At 60.2% G+C, this 20,075-nt stretch overlaps 4 protein-coding genes across 7 annotated transcripts; 1 reads left to right on the top strand and 3 right to left on the bottom strand.

The window, feature by feature from the left end:
- The first annotated feature begins 362 nt into the window (after positions 1-362).
- On the top strand, positions 363-5,396 carry LOC106029468 (cytochrome P450 2G1-like). Of its 2 annotated transcripts, none has more exons than XM_066984630.1 (9): positions 363-485; positions 800-1,014; positions 1,836-2,148; positions 2,220-2,380; positions 2,458-2,637; positions 2,719-2,860; positions 2,935-3,122; positions 4,783-4,924; positions 5,024-5,396. In XM_066984630.1, the coding sequence occupies exons 2-9, from the start codon at positions 841-843 to the stop codon at positions 5,203-5,205; spliced, it is 1,482 nt and encodes a 493-aa protein (XP_066840731.1). In that variant the 5' UTR covers positions 363-485; positions 800-840; the 3' UTR covers positions 5,206-5,396. The 2 variants fall into 2 exon arrangements, with proteins under 2 accessions (XP_066840731.1, XP_066840730.1); XM_066984629.1 differs by having other exon boundaries at positions 373-525.
- Positions 5,397-5,418: 22 nt separating this feature from the next.
- On the bottom strand, positions 5,419-9,035 carry LOC136787433 (cytochrome P450 2C25-like). Of its 3 annotated transcripts, none has more exons than XM_066984632.1 (4): positions 8,489-9,035; positions 7,109-7,687; positions 5,699-5,821; positions 5,419-5,621 (listed from the first exon to the last, which is right to left on the bottom strand). In XM_066984632.1, exons 2-4 carry the CDS (start codon positions 7,530-7,532, stop codon positions 5,434-5,436), a joined length of 735 nt encoding a protein of 244 aa, XP_066840733.1. In that variant the 5' UTR covers positions 7,533-7,687; positions 8,489-9,035; the 3' UTR covers positions 5,419-5,433. The 3 variants fall into 3 exon arrangements, with proteins under 3 accessions (XP_066840733.1, XP_066840734.1, XP_066840735.1); XM_066984633.1 differs by having other exon boundaries at positions 7,109-7,632; XM_066984634.1 differs by lacking the exon at positions 8,489-9,035 and having other exon boundaries at positions 5,419-5,567; positions 7,109-8,476.
- A 1,356-nt stretch (positions 9,036-10,391) lies between these two features.
- RAB4B (RAB4B, member RAS oncogene family) lies at positions 10,392-14,353 on the bottom strand. The gene is made up of 8 exons (XM_066984686.1): positions 14,182-14,353; positions 13,095-13,175; positions 12,712-12,826; positions 11,903-11,965; positions 11,620-11,774; positions 11,436-11,531; positions 10,855-10,985; positions 10,392-10,673 (listed from the first exon to the last, which is right to left on the bottom strand). Exons 1-8 carry the CDS (start codon positions 14,195-14,197, stop codon positions 10,407-10,409), a joined length of 924 nt encoding a protein of 307 aa, XP_066840787.1. The 5' UTR covers positions 14,198-14,353; the 3' UTR covers positions 10,392-10,406.
- An 877-nt stretch (positions 14,354-15,230) lies between these two features.
- SNRPA (small nuclear ribonucleoprotein polypeptide A) lies at positions 15,231-20,029 on the bottom strand. Its single transcript, XM_066984675.1, is given in 6 exon segments — positions 15,231-15,763; positions 15,862-15,952; positions 16,214-16,261; positions 16,264-16,570; positions 18,219-18,391; positions 19,950-20,029. Coding segments are annotated over 6 exon segments (852 nt in total). The 5' UTR covers positions 20,023-20,029; the 3' UTR covers positions 15,231-15,603.
- Positions 20,030-20,075: the final 46 nt, after the last annotated feature.

Here is a 20,075-nt window from a genome sequence, read left to right as displayed (position 1 = left end):
AAAGGAATCCCACAGAGCACGTGGGGCCATGCAAAACCCCAAAGGAATCCCACAGAGCACGTGGGGCCATGCAAAACCCCAAAGTAATCCCACAGAGCATGCAGAGCCGTGCAAACCCCCAAAGCAATGCCACAGAGCCATGCAGGGCCATGCAAAACCCCAAGGGAATCCCACAGAGCGTGCAGAGCTGTGCAGGGCCATGCAAAGCCCCAAAGCAACCCCGCAGAGCTGTGCAGGGCCATGCAAAGCCCCAAAGCAACCCCACAGAGCCGTACAGGGCCATGCAAAGCCCCCCAAAAGACGTGCTGCGGTGGCACGAGGCGGGGATGTGGCCATGGGGTGGCACTGTGGACCCCCCCGTGCCCGCTTCCCAGGGGTGCCAGGAGCTGTGGCTCGGCCTCGGCGCGGTTCAAGGGCACCGCAGGACCCGCAGGGAGGGGACGGGGCTTGCAAAAGAGGGCCACGGGTTGCAGGGAAGGGGCAAGGTTCGCGGCACAGCAGCAAGGCTTGCAGCGCGGGGGAGAGGTTGGCAGCTTTGGGGGGGGGGGGGCCGCAGGTTGGGGAGGGGGTCTGCAAGAAAGGGAGGGGGTCTGCAGCTTGGGGAGGGGGTCTAAAGGTTGGGGAGGGGGGCTGCAGCTTGGGGAGGGGGGCTGCAGCTTGGGGAGGGGGGCTGCAGCGGAGGACCAGGGTTTGCACGGAGGGCTCGGGGGGCACCAGGTGCTGCCGTCACCCTTGGGTGCCGCCGGGGCCCAGCTGCCCCGTGCCCTGACACCAACCCCGGCGGCTCCGTTCCCTGCAGCACCCCGGGGACACCGGGGCCTGGCTTTGCTCCTCGCCGCCATGGAGCTGATGGGCGCCGCCACCCTCCTCCTCCTCGTCCTGGCCGCGGTGGCCCTGGTGGCCCGGTGGCAGAAGGAGCGGAGCCGAAATTTGCCACCGGGGCCGCTGGCGCTGCCTCTCGTCGGGAACCTGCTGCAGCTGGGGACGGGACCCACCTACAAGGTCTTCCGCAAGGTGAGGGGCGCGGGACCCCCACCCCCCCGGGGGGTGCCCCGGGCTGTGGAGCACCCCAGGGGTGCTGGGTGCGGGATGGGGAACCCCGGGGGTGCTGCAGCTCCCCAGGGACACCCCATGGGGCACCCTAAGGATGCTGCATTACCCCCATCTGGCAACCTAAGGACGCTGCAGCATCCCAAGGACACCCCAAGGACGCCCCACGGGGCACCCTAAGGATGCTGCAGCACCCCATGAGGCACCTTAAGGACACTGCAGCACCCTAAAGACACCCCATAGGACACCCTAAGGATGCTACAGCACCCCAGGGACACCCAAAGGACTCTACAGCACCCTAAAGACACCCCACGTGGCACCCCAAGGACACTGCAGCACCCAAAAACTCCCCATGTGGCACCCTAAGGGCGCTGCAGCACCCCAGGGACTTCCCCTGAGGCACCCTAAGGACACTGCAGAACCCTAAAGACACCCCATAGGGCATCCCAAGGACATTGCAGCACCCTAAAGACACCCCATGAGTTGCCCTAAGGACGCTGCAGCACCCCAGGGATGCCCCATAGGGCACCCTAAGGACACTGCAGCCCCCCAAGGACACCCCATGTGGCACCCTACAGATGCTGCATTACCCCATGAGGCACCCTAAGGACACTGCAGCACCCCAAAGACACCCCATGGGGCATCCCAAGGACATTGCAGCACCCTAAAGACACCCCAACGTGGCACCCTAAGGACGCTGCAGCACCCCAGGGACGCCGGGTGCCCCGTGCAGCACCCACGGGCGCTGAGCACCCCGGGGGGGTTGTCTCGCTTCTCCCCCGCAGCTGAGCGAGAAGTACGGCCCCGTCTTCTCCCTGCGCTTCGGCTCGCAGCGGGTGGTGGTGGTCTTCGGCTACGAGATGCTGCGGGAGGTGCTGGTGACGCGCGGGGACGAGTTCACCGACCGCGGCAGCTTCCCCCTCACCGAGAAGGCCAACCAAAACCTGGGGCTCTTCATGAGCAACGGGGCGGCGTGGGTGCAGATGCGCCGCTTCACCCTCGCCACCCTGCGCGATTTCGGCATGGGCAAGCGCGGGCTGGAGGAGCAGGTCCAGGAGGAGACGGGGCTGCTGCTGCAGGAGCTGGCGCGGACCAAAGGTGGGCACGGGGGCTGGCTGGGGGGGGCGAGGCGGGGATCCTCACCCCACGGTGGTCCCCGAACGGTGCAGGGCAGCCCCTGGATCCCAGCACGCTGCTGACGGCGGCCATGGGCAACTCCATCTGCCGCATCCTCTTCGGCCACCGCTTCGACTACGGGGACGAGCAGTACCTCGACGTGCTGCGGCGCGTCGCCCAGAATTTCCTCCTGGAGAGCTCTCCCTTGGGGAAGGTGAGGTCTCAGGCTGGGGAGGGGGCACAAGGTGCAAGGGAACCCCCCCCAGGACCACGCCTGGCATCTCCTCGCAGCTCTACAACATCCTGCCCGGCCTCCTGGAGCGCCTGCCCGGCTCGCACTGGACCTTCTTCCACAACACCTTCTTCGTCCAGGACTTCTTGACCAGGAAGGTGGAGGAGAACGCGGTCGCCGGCGAGCCCACCACCGCCCCCCGCGACTTCAGCGACGCCTTCTTGCGGAAGATGGAGCAGGTACACAGGGACGGGCGCGGGGTTGAGGGAGTTGCAGGGGCTGAACGCCCTTTCCCCCCCCCCCAACCCTTCTTCTTGCAGGAGAAGGAGAACCCCAAGACAGCCTTCACGCAGGACAACCTGCGGGTGACGGTGTTCGACATCTTCCTGGCGGGGACGGAGACCACCAGCATGACCCTGCGCTACTGCCTGATGGTGTTGCTCCAGCACCCCGACGTGGCAGGTGGGGGACCCCGGGGACAGCAGGGGGACTCCAGGAGGTCCCCACCACGCCAACCCCGCCACGTCCCCCTCCAGAGAAGATCCAGGAGGAGATCGAGCGGGTGATCGGGACAGAGCGGCCGCCGGCGCTGCGGGACCGGGCGGCCATGCCCTACACCGACGCAGTCATCCACGAGGTGCAGCGGTTCCTCGACCTCATCCCCCTTGGCTTCGTACGGACGGTGGCGCGCGACACGCCGCTCGGCGGCTTCACCATCCCCAAGGTTTGGGCACGCCGCGCCGCGGCAATGAGGGTTGATTGCTCGCGTGCTTCGGCCTCGAGCGTTAATTGCATCACGTGCTTAATCACCAATTGCTTGCATGGCTCATTGTTGGTTGTCTCTTGCACGGCCTGCTTTATCAACGGTGTTGGTTGCACAGTGTGCTTAAGGGCTGTTGAGTGTGCGACGGTCTGCGTTGCTTATTGATTGCGTGACGGTCTGCGTTGCTTATGGATTGTGTGATGGTCTCTGTTGCTTCTAAATTGCATGACAGTCTTCGTTGATTGCGTGATGGTCTCTGTTGCTTATTGATTGCGTGATGGTCTTCGTTGCTTATGGATTGCGTGATGGTCTTCGTTGCTTATGGATTGCGTGATGGTCTTCGTTGCTTCTTTGTTGATTGTGTGATGGTCTCCGTTGCTTATAAATTGCACAACAGTCTTCGTTGCTTATTGATTGCACAACGACCTTCGTTGCTTGTCGATTGCACGACTGTCTTCGTTGCTTATTGATTGCGCAATGGTCTTTGTTGCTTGTCAATTGCATGATGGTCTTCGTTGCTCATTGATTGCACGACGGTCTTCATTGCTTATTGATTGCACGACGGTCTTCGTTGCTTGTCAATTGCACGATGGTCTTCGTTGCTTTTTGATTGTGTGATGGTCTCCATTGCTTCTCAATTGCACAACAGTCTTCGTTGCTTATTGATTGCACCACGACCTTTGTTGTTTATTGGTTGCGCTACGGTCGTTGTTGCTTATTGACCGCGCAACAGTCCTCATTGCTTATTGATTGCATGACGGTCTTTGTTGCTTATTGATTGCACAACGACCTTTGTTGTTTATTGATTGCGCGATGATCTTCGTTGCTTGTCAATTGCATGATGGTCTTCGTTGCTTGTCGATCTCCTGATGGTCTTCGTTGCTTGTCGATCTCCTGATGGTCTTCGTTGCTTGTCGATTGCATCCTTCATCGCTATTAATTACACGATTTGCATAATCATTGATTGCATGGCATGGTTCATCGTTGGTTATTACTTGCACGGGTGCTTATTGATGCTGTTGATTGCACGGCATGCTTAATTGTCATTAATCCTGCAACGTTCTTCTTCATTGATTCTTCATTAGTCGAACGGCACTTGATTGCTTATTGATTCCACGCGTGCTTCGTCAACGAGGGTTAATTGGACAACATGCTTAGTCATTGTTCATGGATTGCGGGCGGGGTTCACCGCGGGTTATATTACTCGTGGGACGTGCTTCATGGGTGCTGCTGGCTGCAAGAATGCTTCGTCATTGTTTGCTAATTGCACGACCTGCCTCGTCACCATCAATAGCACACGCTCCATCATTGGCTGTTAATTGCGTGACAAGCTTCGTCGCCCGCTGCTGGCCACGCGGCGTGCTTAGTCATTGTTTATTAATTAATTGCCCGAGCTGCTTCATCATCACCCGCTCGCACGACACGCTTAATCATTGACTGCGATCGCACCGCACGCCCGACGGCCGCGTATCGACGGCGCCGCGGTTAATCATTGATTATTGTTTGCCCGGCCTGTTTGCCATCGATACCCGATCACGCACCGCGGTTAATCATTGCTTGCTGCGGCGGGGGGGCCGTCCCCATTGTCCCCATGGTGTCCCCCCCCCCCCCCCCCCACCAGGGCTGCACCATCTACCCCGTCCTGAGCTCGGCGCTGAAGGACCCCCGGCACTTCAAGAACCCCGAAGTCTTCGACCCCCAGCACTTCCTGGATGAGAAGGGGGCGTTCAAGAAGAACGAAGCCTTCATCCCCTTCTCTGCAGGTGGGCTGGGGGGGCCAGCCCACCCTCTGGGGTCGTGGGGACCCCCCCATCAGTGGGGGAACCCCACGGCAGGTGGGTGACGGTCCCCTGTCCCCGCAGGGAAGCGCATGTGCCTGGGGGAGAGCATGGCGCGGACGCAGCTCTTCCTCTTCCTCACCGCCATCCTGCAGCGCTTTCGGCTGCGGCTCCCCCCCGGGGAGGCCCCCCCCGATCTGAGCCCCCGGGCCAGCGGCATCTCCAACGTCCCCTGGTCCCTGCGGGTCTGCTTCTGCCCCCGCTGACGCGCCCCGAAACGCCGCATCCCAAACCCTGCCGAGGATGGAGACCCCAAAAACGCCGCATCCCAAACCCTGCTGAGGATGGAGACCCCAAAAACCCTGCATCATTCAAGGCGCACCGAGGACGGAGCCCCCCGAGCCCCCTCCCCGTACCCCTAACACCTTGCCCCCCCAATAAATCAGCATTTCCCTGCCCCAACACGAGCAGAGCCGGGGGGGCGTGTAGGGTTTTTATGGGGGGGGTTCAGCGGGGCAGCAGGGAGAGGCGGAAGGGCCAGGGGACGTTCCCCAAGCCGCTGCTCTCGGGGCTGAGGTCGACGGCAGCGGGGTCGCCCTCGGCGCGGAGCTGGAAGCGCTGCAGGATGCTGGTGAGGAAGATGAAGAGCTCTGTGGGGGCCAGGCCTTCACCCCTCGCTTCCCTGCCAAGGGGAAGAGGTCAGGGGGATCCTATCGGAGAGGACGGGGGTCCCAAAAGCCCGCGCCCCCCGCCCCGTACCTGCGGAGAAAGCCATGAAGGCGTCGTTGCTCTTGAAGCGCCTGCTCTCATCCAGAAAGTGCCCGGGGTCGAAGGCTCGGGGTCGTATCGGGACGTGCAGAGCAGCGGGATGACGTTGGTGCCCTGGGGGGGCGAGGGAGAGGGGTTGGGGGGGAGGACACGGGGTTGTTGTGGCACCCCCGGGGCACCCCGAGGCACCCCAGGGACGGCGGGTGCCCCGTGTGGGTGCTGAAGCTCCCCAGGGATGCCCCATGGGGCACCCTAAGGATGTTGTATTACCCCATGGATGCCCCATGTGGTACCCTAAGGGTGCTGGGTGCCCCATGTGGCGCCCTAAAGACGCTGCAGCACCCCAGGGATGCTCCATGGGGCACCCTAAGGACACTGCAGCACCCCAGGGACTCCCTATGTGGCACCCTGAGGATGCTGCATTACCCCAAGAGGCACCCTAAGGACACTGCAGCACCCTAAAGACACCCCATGGGGCACCCTAAGGACACAGCAGCACCCTAAAGACACCCCACGGGGCACCCTAAGGACGCTCTGCAGCACCCCAGGGACTCCCTATGTGGCGCCCTAATGATGCTGCATTACCCAAAGAGGCACCCTAAGGACACTGCAGCACCCTGAAGACACCACATGTGGTATCCCAAGGGTGCTGGGTGCCCCATGTGGTGCTCTAAGGACACTGCAGCACCCCAAGGACACCCCATGTGGCACCCTAATGATGCTGCATTACCCCAAGAGGCATCCTAAGGACACTGCAGCACCCTGAAGACACCACATGTGGTATCCCAAGGGTGCTGGGTGCCCCATGTGGCGCTCTAAGGACACTGCAGCACCCCAAGGACACCCCATGTGGCACTCTAATGATGCTGCATTACCCCATGGGGCACCCAAAGGACACTGCAGCACCCTAAAGACACCCCATGGGATGCCCCCGGGGGGGGACACAGGTTCCCCGAGGGGATGTGGGTGCCCTGGGTGGGATGTGGGTGCCGTGGAAGGGATGTGGGTGCCCTAGGGGGATACGAGTGCCCCAGAAGGGATGTGGGTGCCCCAAGGATGCCCTGGTGGGATGTGGGTGCCTCGGAGAGGATGTGGGTGCCCCAGAAGGGATGTGGGTGCCCTGGGAGATGCGGGTGCCCCAGAAGGGATGTGGGTGCCCTGGGGGAACATGGGTACCGCGGGGGGATGTGGGTGCCTCGAGGGGACAGAGGTGCCCTAGAAGTGACGTGGGTGCCCTCGGGGGACGCAGGTGCCCCATGGGTGCCCCAGAAGGGATACAGGTGCCCCGGGCGGGACGTGGGTGCCCCAGTTGGATGTGGGTGCCCCGGGGGAGGACACAGGTTCCCTGAGGGAACGTGGGTGCCCCGGGGGAATGCGGGTGCCCCGGGGGGGACACGGTACCTGCTGCATCTTCGGCAGGAAGCAGTCGACGAAGTCCCGGGGGTTTTGGGGGTCCAGCGTCCTCCGGTTCCTCCGCACCCGCTCGAGCGCCCACGAGCTCGGCCAGCCGCAGGCAGTCGGCGCGGATGCGCCGGCGCGGCCCCGGCACGAAGCGCATGACGTTGGGGAAGACGAAGAGGAGCTGGGGGCGAGCAGAGGGTGAGGGGAGTCGGGGGGGACAATGGGGGGGGCAAAGGGGGGCTCCCCGCGCCCCCACCTGCCCCCAGGTGGAGCTCATGAGCTTCCAGTTGGCGTCGATGAGGGCGAGGAAGCGCTCGCCGAACACCAGCGAGCAGACGATGACGGAGCCGGCGCGGCTCAGCGGGAAAGTGGGGTCGAAGGGTTGGCCCGGAGGGGACACCGGGGCGGGGGGGGGACGTGACATGGGGTGGGGGGGGGTTCAGGGGTCCCGGGGGGCACAGGGGACGTACCGCGGGTCTGGCGGAGGTGGTGCAGGAGGCGCTGAGCTTGCCCGCGCCCAAGGTCTTCAGGGTGGCGATGGCGAAACGGCGGGGGAACAGCCAGGAAAAAAGCCAAAACCTGACAGTTTTGGTTGCGATTCCGTGATTTAGGATTTTGTGATTTAGGATTCTACGGTTTATGATCCCATGACCTAGGATCCTGTGATTTAGGATCTTATGGTTTATGATCTTACGTTTTGGGATCCTACGACTTAGGATTTATAATTCTATGATTTAGGGTTCTATGATTAGGGATTTAGGATCCTGTGATTTGTGATTCTATGATTCAGGATCCTGCGATTTAGGATTTGGATCCTATGATTTAGGATTTAGGATTCTATGTTTTAGGATTTAGGATTCTACGATTTAGGATTTAGGATTCTATGATTTAGTATCCTACGTTTTAGGATTTAGGATTCTATGTTTCAGGATTTAGGATTCTACGATTTAGGATCCTACGTTTTAGGATTTAGGATTCTACAATTTAGGATCCTACAATTTATAATCCTGTGATTAAGGGTTCTACGACTTAGAATTCCCTGATTCCATGATTCTCTGATTTAGGATTCTGTGATTTAGGATCCTGTGATTCTGATTCTATGATTTAGAACTCTATGATTTATGATTACGTGATTTATGAACCTGCGATTCAGGATCCTGTGATTTATGATTTATAATTCTATGATTCATTACTCTATGATTTAGAATTTAGGATTCTAGGATTTAGGATTCGCAGTCCTTTTGTTCCGGCCGCAACACCGCCGCCTCGACGCGCACGCAGACGCGGGCGCCGCGCCCCCGACGGCCCCCAGCTCGTCCGTCACACCCTTCCATCCCGATTTTCGGCTTCCAAACCCTCCCCCAAACCCCCCCCGCTCACCGTTACCGGGGCTCCACCGCTGCACGGCCGGGAAGTCCCCGCGGGCGGCGAAGCCCTCGGCGCGCTCGACCAGGACGACGCGCGGCCGCGAGCCCAGGCGGACGGTGAAGACGGGGCCGCGCGTCTCGCTCAGCTGCCGGGGGGGTGTGGAAAGCAAGAAGAGACTCAGAGGGGGGTCCCAGCCTTGGGACCCCCCCCGGGGACCCCCGTCTCACCTTTTAGAGGTTGGTGCCCCCCGTCCGCGGCGCGTTGCCCACCACGGGCAGCGGGGTCGGCCCGGGGGGCAAGTTGCCCCCACGGGGGGAAGATGAGGAAGAGCACGGCGGCGATGCTCAGCACCCAGCCGGCCGCCACGGTTGCCCCCCACCCCAAAATTGGGGGGCAAGGACCCAGGGACCCCCCCCCCCCCAAGTGGTTGCTGAGCAGCCCCCGGCTGGGGGCAAGGACGCGCGCACGGCCCTGGGGTTGTTCCCCTCGGGGTGCTCGCGCGGTGGTTAACGATTAATTAATTAATTGGGGGGGGGGAAATCTGGGTCCCCCACAGCCCCCAAACCGAGGAGACCCCACAAAGGGCGGGGGGGGGGGGAGACGGAGCCCCCCCCCCCCCCAGACAGCAGGACAGGGTTTGTGCGGGCAGGAACAGCACAGGAGGGCGAGGGGTGGAGGGGTTGGGGGGGGGGGGGGGGCTGCACCCCGAAAGTGCCGGGGGGAGATTTGGGGGTGGAGTTGAAGGGGCCTGGGGGGGACTTGGGGGGGATTTGATGGGACTTGGGGGGGATTTGTGGGGGATTGGGGGGCATTTGAAGGGGTCTGGGGGGGGTTGGGGGGGATTTGATGGGACTTGGGGGGATTTGAGGGGATCTGGGGGGGAGTTTGGGGGGATCTGAAGGGGTCTGGGGGGATTTGAAGGGGCCTGGGGGGGACTTGGGGGGGATATGAAGGGGCTTGGGGGGGATTTGAGGGATCTGGGGGGAATTTAGGGGGATTTGAAGGGGTTTGGTGGAGAGTTGGGTGGGATCTGGGGGGGATTTGAAGGGGCCTGGGGGGATCTGGGGGGGATTTGAAGGGGATTTGGGGAGACTGGGGGAGGATTTAAAGGGGTCTGGGGGGATTTGAGGGGGTTTGGGGGGCTTTGAAGGCGGTCTGCTGCACCCCAAAGGTGCCGGGGGGGGTTTGGGGGGGATTTGAAGGGGCTTGGGAGGGATTTGGGGGGCTTCTAAGGGGTCTTCTGCACCCCAAAGGCGCCAGGGGGAGTTGGGGAGGATCTGAAGGGATCAGGGGGGAATTTGGGGGGATTTAGGGGGGATTTGAGGCGGTCCCGGGGGTGCCCCCCCCCCCCAAAACACGCATCAGGAGCCGGGCGCTGGAAAACATGAACATTTATGGACCCGAGTCACATTTCCACAGCCTGCAGGTGGACGAAAAGTTGCTTTTTCTCTTTTTTTTTCCTTTTTTTTTTTTCTTCTGTTTTTTTTTCCAAGAGAACGCATCCGACACCGCCCGGGGGCCCCCCCCTCGGCCCCCCCCCCCCCCCCCGCGGAGCCGGGTGCCCCCCCACACCGTGCAAGTGCAATAAATAACGCGAAGAGAAGCGGGAAAGAAAGAAGCCCCCCATTTATTCCCCCCCCCCCCCAAAAAAAAGCCACCCCCAGCCCCAGGAATCGGGGACAGGGGATCCTGGGGGGCCCCCCGGGTCCCCAAGGGGTTGGGGACAGGGGGACGAGGCGGGGGGCACCGGGGGGGGGCACAGGGTAGCAGCTTCCAGCAAAAGGCAAATAAAAGTCCCTTGGAGATGGGGGGAACGGAGTGCTTCGTGACATCGTGTCCCCCCCTCAAAAAATGCCTTTTTTGGGGAAAAAAAAACACAAAATCGAGGGGCTGGGGGGGAAGGGGGGGCACATTCCCGATTCCCCCCCCTTCATTCAGGCACCCCCCACCCCAAAAACGCTGCCGTCACCCAGCGGCAGCGCCCGGGGGGGTCACAGATGAGCTGAGCCCCCCCGAGCCGCTCTGGGGGGGACACACACGGGGACACGGCCCCCCGGCGTGACGGGGACGGAAGGCGCCGCGGTCGGGTACAATCAGAGGGGGCCGTCGAGCGTCCCGGGGGGGCCGCGGGATGGAGGAACGGGGCCGGGGGGCCCTCCGGGGGTCGCGGGGGGCTCGGCGAGCGAGGCACGTGGTCCTGGGGGGCGAGAGGAGAAAAAAACAACGTTTGTGACCCCCCCCCCGGAGGGGTGAGGTTCGGGAAGGAGCCGGCGCTGGAGGCGCAGGGCACGGGCTCCTCGTCGGGGGGGGGGGGGGGGTCACGAAATTGGGGGTGCTGGGGAGGGGGGGAACATTTTGGGACCCCCCGGGGGTCTCACCTTGCGTCCAAGGCTCCTAGCAGCTGCACTGCTGCCTGCTGGGCGCCTGCGCCCCCGGGGCTGCCGCAGCTGGCGCAGCGAGGCGTCGCCGTACTGGATCCCCGAGCCCATCCGCTCCGGGTCGAGCTCGCCTGCGAGGCCAAAAAACCAAACAAAACACATGAGGGAGGGGTTGGGACCCCCCCGACACCCCCAAGACTCCCAGGACCCCCCCAAGACCCAAAAGTGCCAACTCCCCCTCCCCACCCGACTTGATTTTATTCAGGATGGTCCTGGCGCGTTTTAGGAACGCTTCCTCCACGTTCTCCCCCGTCAAGGCGCTGGACCCCCCTGAAGCCCCCCAAAACCCCTCCAAGACCCCCCCAAGACCTGAAAGAGCCCCAAAAGAGCCCCAAAATTGCCAAATCTCCCTCCTTACCCAACTCTATTTTATTCAGGATGGTCCTGGCGCATTTTAGGAATGCTTCCTCCACGTTCTCCCCCGGCAAGGCGCCGGAGCCCCCAAAATTCCTCCAAGACCCCACCAAAACCCCTCCAAAAACCCAAAAGAGCCCCAAAATTGCCAAATCCCCCGTCCTTACCCGACTCTATTTTATTCAGGATGGTCCTGGCGCATTTCAGGAACGCTTCCTCCACGTTCTCCCCCGTCAAGGCGCTGGTCTCCAAAAACATGAGCTCTTTGGGGAGGGAGGTCAAAAAAAAAAAACTCGTTAACTCATCGCTAACGAATCCCCCCAAGGGGATTTGGGGTCCGGGGACCCTCACCGTTCTCCTGGGCGAAGCGGGAGGCCTCGAGGAACGTCACCTCCCGGTCGGCGTCCAGGTCCTTCTTGTTCCCGCAGAGGATGATGACGATGTTGGGGCTGGCGAGGGTGCGCGCGTCCGTCAACCAGTTGGTCAACGCGTTGTAGGTCTCCCGGCTGGGTTGGGGGTAAAATGGGGGGGTTAAAAGAACAATGGGGGGGGGGTTAAAAGGAGAATTGGGGGGTTAAAAGGGGGTTTTTGTGGTGCTGGGGGGGTTTTGGGGCCCCCGGGGGCTGGAATTTACCTGGTGATGTCGTAGACGAGCAGCGCGCCCGCCGCGCCGCGGTAATAGCTCCTCGTCACCGACCTGGGGATGGGGGGGGAAGGAAAATGAGAGTGTGGGGGGGCCCAAAGGATCTTTTTGGGGGGGCCTTGAGCGGGATGCAGAGCCCCCCGGGCAAAAATGGGGGGAGCTCCTTAGCAGCACAGAAAATGGGTCCAAAACCAGCATTTTTAGGATTCTTCTATCAGTTGACACAGATCCTTAGCCGTTGAGATGGCCAACGGGTTGGGGTCTTCCCAAATTTTGGGTAAGGGGCGCTTCGAAAAGAGCTCCCCAGGAGTGTGCCACCCATTTTTGGTGTAAATAAACCCAATAATCCCAAATTTTGGGTAAGGAATGCTTCAAACAGAGCCCTCCCAAGAGTGTTCCACCCATTTTCGGTGTAAATAAACCCAATAATCCCAAATTTGGGGTACGGGACGCCTTGAACAGAGCCCCCCAAGAGGTGTTTCACCCATTTTTGGTGAAAATAAACCCGATAATCCCAAATTTTGGGTACGGGACGCCTTGAACAGAGCCCCCCAAGAGGTGTTTCACCCATTTTTGGTGAAAATAAACCCGATAATCCCAAATTTTGGGTAAGGGATGTTTTGAACGGAGCCCTCCCAGGGGTATTTCACTCATTTTTGGTAAAAATGAGCCCGATAATCCCAAATTTCATGTAAGGGATGCTTTGAACTGAGCCCTCCCAGGGGTATTTCACACTTTTGGGGTATAATAAAGGGTCCCAAGACCCGGGGGACCCCATAAACCCCCGGTGCCCCCCGTACCTGAACCTCTCCTGCCCGGCCGTGTCCCAGATCTGCAGCTTCACCGTCTTGCCGCCCACGTTGACCACCTTGGAGCCGAATTCCACCCCGATCGTGTGGTTCGAGTCCTGCTTGACTGTGGGGCAGCGGCCGTGAGACACCGCCCGGTGGCAAAACGGGGCAAAACCCTCAGTTTTTTGGCCATTTATCCCCCCAAAAGTTTAGGAAATCAGCAGGGGACAAACAGGGATTTGGAACCCCGCAGGAAAACCGAGGCAGCCCCCAAAAAACCTTCCCGAACCCGCCGGCGAAGCCTTCAGGCATCGAAGCGAGGGAGGTTTCAGGCCCCCAAAATGCCCTTTTTTGGGGTTTTTCCCCCCAAAAGCGAGGCGGGAGGTGCTTACATTTGTTCTCGATGAACTGGTGGAGCAGGCAGGACTTCCCCGTGCCCGCGCTGCCTATCACCAGGAACTTGAAGAGGAAATCTGCGGGGAGAAGGGGGGCGACGCTCGGCTTAATGAGCACCGCTCGTTAGCGGGGCGGGCTTAACGAGCTGCCTTGACGAGGAGGGGAAGGCTCCGAGCTCGTCGGGGTTTTCCCCGGCCCTAAATAACCCACACAAGGCCCCTGCCCCATAGAGGGCCCCACACACCCCCTGGGCTCCCTACAGAGCCCCCACCCCCCAGAACCCCAAATACCCCCTAATCCCCCACAAAGAACCCCAGAACCTCCCTAAGGAGACCTCCATCCCATCCAGAACCCCAAATACCCCCCAAACCCGCACAGACCCCCACAAATACGCCCCCCAATCCCACACAGACCCCCGTAAGCCCCCCACAGAGCCCCCACCCCCTCACAAAACCCCGATACACCCCCCTAACCCCACAAAAGAACCCCAAAACCTCCCTGCAGGCTCTGCATCCCCCACAGAACCCCAAATGCCCCCCACAGTCCCCCACAGACCCCATAAGCCCCCCACAGAGCCCCCATCCCCCGAGAACCCCACAGACCCCCCCCAAATCCCCACGACCTCCCCAGAGAGCCCCCACCCCCACCCAGAACCCACCCAGGACCCCAAAACCTCCCCTCAGGACCCCCACAGACCCCCCAGCCCGGAACCCCCCAAACCCCCCACAGGGCCTCAGAGGCCCCCCAGGACCCCAAAATCCCCTTCAGGACCCCAAAACCCTCTCAGGACCCCCCCCCCAAATCCCCCTCATGACCCCCCCCCCCGGACCCCCCCTCCGGCCTGGAACGCCCCCAAACCCCCTCCACAGGGCCTCGGAAGCCCCCAGGACCCCCAAAAAAACCCTCAGGACCCCAAAACCCCCCTCAGGACCCCCCCAAATCCCCACGACCCCCCACAGAACCCCACCAACCCCTCTCCACAGGGCCTCAGAGGCCACCCAGGACCCCCCAAAAAACCCTCAGGACCCCAAAATCCCCTCAGGACCCCCCAACCCAACCCCCCTCAGGACTCCCCCCGCCCACCGTAGGTCTCGGACATGGCTGGAGCCGGGCCGGGCCCCGCCGCCGCCGCCGCCTCCGGTCCGTACGGAAGGGGAGCGGGCACAATATGGCGGCGCCCAGCGGAGCAGTCTCCGGTCCGTACGGAAGAGATGGGGGTGCAATATGGCGGCGCCCAGCGGAGCCACTTGCGGTCCGTACGGAAGGGGAGCGGGCACAATATGGCGGCGCCCAGGAGAGCCGCTTCCGGTCCGTACGGAAACGAAGGGGGACAATATGGCGACGCCCAGCGGAACCGCTTCCGGTCCGTATAGAAGGGGAGAGGAAATAAAATATGGCGGCGCCCAGAGAGCGACGTCCGGGCCTTGTGCGCCTGCGCGAAGGGGCTGTGCCAAGAGAGGGGCGTAACCAAATGGGTGTGGGCGTGGCCATGGGCGTGGCCATCGCGGTGGGAGGAGCCAGCGCCAAGCCCTGAGCCCTGGGACCCCACAACCAGGCCCCCCAGCCCCCCCCCCCCGGCCCCATAAATCCCCCCCCCCCAGCCCCCCCACCCCCCCCCCCCCCAGCCCCCCAGACCCACCCCCGGGGGTTGAATTGGGGGCTGGGGGGCACCGTTAAGTCTTTAAGGCCCCAAATCCTTTATCCTGACCCCCCCCCACCCCCCCCCAAAAAAATTCGGTGTATGGGGGGGGTGTCACAGAGGGGGACAGGCCCCCCTACCCCCCCGGACCTCACAGAGCCCCCCCGTGTGCTGGGGTGCAGTCTGTGTCCCCCCCCAAAAAAAAAGCCCCCCAAAAGCCCCCCTTTCCCAAAAAGCCCCCCCTCCCCAAAAAAAGCCCCCCATCTCTCAAAAAAAGCCCCCCTCCCCAAAAAATGCCCCACCTGTCTCTCAAAAAAAGCCCCCCCGCCCAAAAAAATCCCTCCCCTTCCCAAAAAAAGCCCCCTCTCCCCCTAAAAGCTCCCTCCCCCCAAAAAATCCCTCCCCTTTCCAAAAAAGCTCCCCCCCCCCCAAAAAAAAGCCCCCTGTCCCCCCCCCCCCCAAAACGGCGGTGCAAAGACGGCACAGGGCCCCCCCGTGAAAAACCAGGGGGTTTATTCCAGCAAGCGCCAGGTGCAATGTCTGCGGCTCAGACCCTGGGTACAACGCTCGGCTTGGGGACACCCCCGTGTCCGTGTGTCCCCCCCCATCCCCCCCCCCCCCACAAAAAACGGGTCACAGTCAGCTGGGGGGGGGGGGCACAGCGCTGCGGGCGGCTCCCCCCCGGGGAAAAAAAAAAAGACGTCGACGGAGGAAATTTGGGGGGAAACGGGGGTGTTTGGGGACAAACTTACCTCCTGGGGGGGGAGGGGAGAGGGGGGCAAGAAACCCAAATTGTGGGGGACGCCGGGGGGGGCAGGGGGTCAGGGGAATTGGCGGGGGGGGTCCGGGGGGGGCGATTTTTGGGTTCATTTCTTGGCGAACGAGATCTTCATGGCGTTGTTCTGGGTGATCTTGAAGCCCTGCAAGGCGTCGCGGGCGGCCCCCGCCTGCACCTCGGTGTCGAACTCGACGAAGGCGATGTCGTGGCGGCCGGGCACCAGGCGAACCTCTTTGAAGCCCGGGAACCTTCACGGGGGGGGCAAAAAACACGGGGGGGGGGGTCAGGGGGCTGCCGTGCCCCCCCTTAAGAAAATAATCCCGGATAATCCCGGCGCCGCACTTACTGGTTGAAGAGCATGGAGAGCATCAGCTCGTTGGTCTCCTCGGGGAGGTTGGTGAGGAAGAGGATGTGGTTGGGGGGTTCTCGGAGAGCTGCTGGGGGGCGGAAAAACAACGGGGGGGGGTCACCGTTACGGCCCCCCCCCATCTCCACGATCCTAAAATTGAACCGGGTGTGAGAAACGCCCCCCCCCCCCCCCCCCAAAAAAAAAAAAGAAAAAAGCGCTCGCCCACCGTCGGCGACCGGGACGCTGCCCCCCCGGCCCCCCAAATTGGGGGGTTTTTGTTAATTTTTTTTTTTTTGGGGGGGGGGGGGAGCTACTTTTGCGCAACCCCCCCCCCACTTTCTAAACTCACCGTCTGCGGGGGGCATCTGCCCCGGCATCACCTGCTGGGGGGCAAGGCCCCGGGGGGGGGGATCATGCCCGGCGGAGGCATGTAGGGGGGCATCGCGCGGGGCGCCTGGCTCAGCGGCGGCATCCCCTGCGGGAGAGAGACGGGCTCAGCGCCCCCCCCCCCCCCCCCCCCGTTTAAAAGACCCCCCCCACCGTCGCCGCGGCCCCCACCGGTGTGGCGGCGCCCCCGGGGCGGTTTTCTTGGCGGCGGGGGGTCCTGGCCCTTGGGCTTCCGCTTCTCGCGCTTGCGGTCGCGCTCGACGAAGGTGCCCTTCATCTTGGCGATGATGTCCGAGTCGGTCTTGGCGTACTGGATGCGCTGGGGGGGGGGGGCGGAAATATATTGGGGGGGGGGCAAAAAATATTTTGGGGGGGTCGGGGAACAGTTGGGGGGTGGGGAAATGTTTGGGGGGGGGATCGGCACGTTAAAGGGGGGAAAAGTCAATTTAAGGAGGAACAAAATCACAAAATGTTAGGGGAAAGGGATTGAAAAATGCTGGGGGGGGGCAGAAAAATATTTGGGGGGCAGAAAATATTTTGGGGGGGGGTCAGGAAATATTTGGGGGGGGTAGGGAAATGTTTGGGGGGGGATCGGCACGTTAAAGGGGGAAAAGTCAGTTTATGGGGGGAAAAGATGGCAAAATGTTGAGGTGGGGGGCCGAAAAATATTTGGGGGGGGTTGCAAAATATTGGGGGGTCACGAAAAATATTTGGGGGGTCAGGAAATATTTGGGGGGGTGGGGAAATGTTTGGGGGGGAATCGGCACGTTAAAGGGGGGGAAAGTCAGTTTACGGGGGAAAAGATGGCAAAATGTTAGGGGGAGGGATTGAAAAATGCTGGGGGGGGCAGAAAAATATTTGGGGGGTCATAAAATAGCGTGGGGGGTCACGAAATATATTTGGGGGGGTCAAAAAATATTTTTGGGGGGAATCGCTGCTTTATAGGGGAAAAAAGTCAATTTAAGAGGGGAAAAGATGGGAAAATGCAGGCTTGGGGTGCTCTGCGGGGGGCAGAAAATGTTGGGGGGGTCAGAAAATATTTGGGGGGGTCACAAAATATTTGGGGGGGAATCGGCACGTTAAAGGGGGAAAAAGTCAGTTTATGGGGAGGGGGGAATATTATGGGGGGGGCAAAAATGAGATTATAGGGGGAAATCCCATGATGGGGGGTAATCCCATTGGGGGGATTATAGTTATGGGGGGAAATCAGATTACGGGGGAAATCCCATTGTGGGGGAAAAATGCCATTACAGGGAAGAGAAATAATATTATGGGGGGGGGGAATAATATTATGAGGGGGGCAAAAATGAGATTATGTGGGGGAAAAAAGAGATTATGGGGGGGAAAAAGAGATTATGGGGGGGAAAATGAGATTATGGGGGGGGGGAAAATGAGATTATGGGGAGGAAATCCCACTGTGGGGGGGGGGAGAAATGATATTGGGGGGGGGAATAATATAATGGGGGGGGCAAAAATGAGATTATGGAAAGGAAAAATGAGATTATGGAAGGGAAATCCCACTGTGTGTGGACAAAATGATTTTTGGGGGGAGGAATAATATAATGGGGGGGGGAAAAATGAAATTGTGGGGGGGAAAAAAATGAGATTATGGGGGGGAAAAATGAGATTATGGGGGGAAAAATGAGATTATGGGGGGGGAAATGAGATTAAGGGGGGGAAATGAGATTAAGGGGGGGAAATCACACTGTGTGTGGGGGAAATGATGTTGCAGGGGGGAATATTATTATGGGGGGGACAAAAATGAGATTGGGGGGCAAAAATGAGATTATGGATGGGAAAAAATGAGATTATGGAGGGGAAAAAATGAGATTATGGAGGGGAAAAATGAGATTATGGAGGGGAAAAATCTCATTATGGGCTGAAATCCCATTATGGGGGGGGAAATCCCATTCCGGAGGGGGAAATCCCATTCCGGGGGGGGGTAATTTCCCAGCGGGGGGGCTCACCATGGGCTTGTCGTAGAAGGGGAAGCCCTGCATGGAGCGCAGCGCGTTGGTGGCGCTGCCCAGCTCCTTGAAGATGACGAAGGCCTGGCCCCGCATGCGCAGGCTGCGCGACACCAGGATGTCCAGGATCTGCCCGAACTGCGAGAAGATGGCGTACAGCGACTTCTTCAGCTCTGCGGGCGGGATTACGGGGTTATTGCGGGGATTAGGGGATTATCTGGGGGGATTAGGGGACTATTTTGGGGATTAGAGGAGAAAGAAGCCCCCAAATTCCCCTTCCGCGCTCCTTTTGGATCCCTCTCAGGGATGTCCAGGATCTGCCCGAACTGCGAGAAGATGGCGTACAGCGACTTCTTCAGCTCTGCGGGCGGGATTACGGGGTTATTGCGGGGATTAGGGGATTATCTGGGGGGATTAGGGGATTATTGGGGGGGATTAGGGGGAGAGAGAACCCGCAAGACTCCCCACCGCGCTCCTTTCGGGTCCCTCGCTGGAAGACAACATCCCTTGGCGGCTTTCTTGGGGACTTGTGGGGATTTAGGGGATTATTTAGGGGATTACGGCATTATCTGGGGGGATTAGGGGATTATTTGGGGGGATTAGGGGGAGAGAGAACCCCCAAGATTCCCCACTGCGCTCCTTTCGGGTCCCTCTCAGGGATGTCGAGGATCTAACTGAACTGTGAGAAGATGGAGTACAGCGACTTCTTCAGCTCTGCGGGTGGGATTACGGGGTTATTGCAGGGATTAGGGATTATCTGGGGGGATTAGGGGACTGTTTTGGGGATTAGAGGAGAAAGAAGCCCCCAAATTCCCCCTCGCGCTCCTTTTGGATCTCTCTCAGGGATGTCCAGGATCTGCCCGAACTGCAAGAAGATTGCGTACAGCGACTTCTTCAGCTCTGCGGGCGGGATTACGGGGTTATTGCGGGGATTAGGGGATTATTTAGGGGATTAGGAGGGAAAGAGAATCCCTCTGGGTCACCCCGCGCTCCTTTTGGGTCCCTCGCAGGGAGCCCGCGTCCCTCGGGGCTTTCTTGGGACTTGAGGGGATTTAGGGGATTATTTATGGGATTCGGGGGATTATTTAGGAGAATTAGGGGATTATTTTGGGAAATTAAAGGATTATTTAGGATATTTATGGGATTATTTAGGGGATTTAGGAGCCCGCGTCCCTAGGGGACTTCCCTGGGGGACTTGTGGTGTGTCCCTGTCCCTCGTGGGGATTTGTGGGATTATTTAGGGGATTTAGGGAATTATTTAGAGGATTTGGGGGATTATTTAGGGGATTTGGGGGATTATTTAGGGGATTTTGAAGCCCGCGTCCCTCGAGGGCTTTCCTGGGGGACTTTTGGGGTGTCCCTTTCCCTCAGGGGATTTAGGAGATTATTAATAGGATTTAAGGGATTATTTAGGTAAAAGGAGGGATTATTTAGGGGAATTAGGGGGATTATTTAGTGGATTTGGGGGATTATTTGAGGGATTCGGGAGATTATTTAACGGATTTAGGAGGCCACATCCCTTGGGGGCTTTCTTGGGGGACTTTTGGGGTGTCCCTGTCCCTTGTGAGGATTTAGGGGATTATTTAGGGGATTGGGGGGATTATTTGGGGGAACTAGGGGATTATTTGGGGGAATTAGGAGATTATTTGGGGGAATTAGGGGATTATTTGGGGGAATTAGGGGATTATTTGGGGGAATTAGGGGATTATTTGGGGACAGGGGCCCCCTCACCGTCCTTCTTGATCTTCTCGTTGAGGTTGTTGATGTAGATGGTGTGGTTGGGGCACGCCTCCTGCACCGCCATGCTGCCTCTGGGGGGGGGACAGAGCAGGGCCCCAGTCAGGAAGGGGGTTAACG

This window comes from Anser cygnoides, chromosome 29, assembly GCF_040182565.1.
Source record: "Anser cygnoides isolate HZ-2024a breed goose chromosome 29, Taihu_goose_T2T_genome, whole genome shotgun sequence".
Classification (NCBI taxonomy): Eukaryota; Metazoa; Chordata; class Aves; order Anseriformes; family Anatidae; genus Anser; species Anser cygnoides.
Note: the sequence above shows the minus strand (reverse complement) of the source record. Positions and strands in the feature narration are given on the sequence as shown.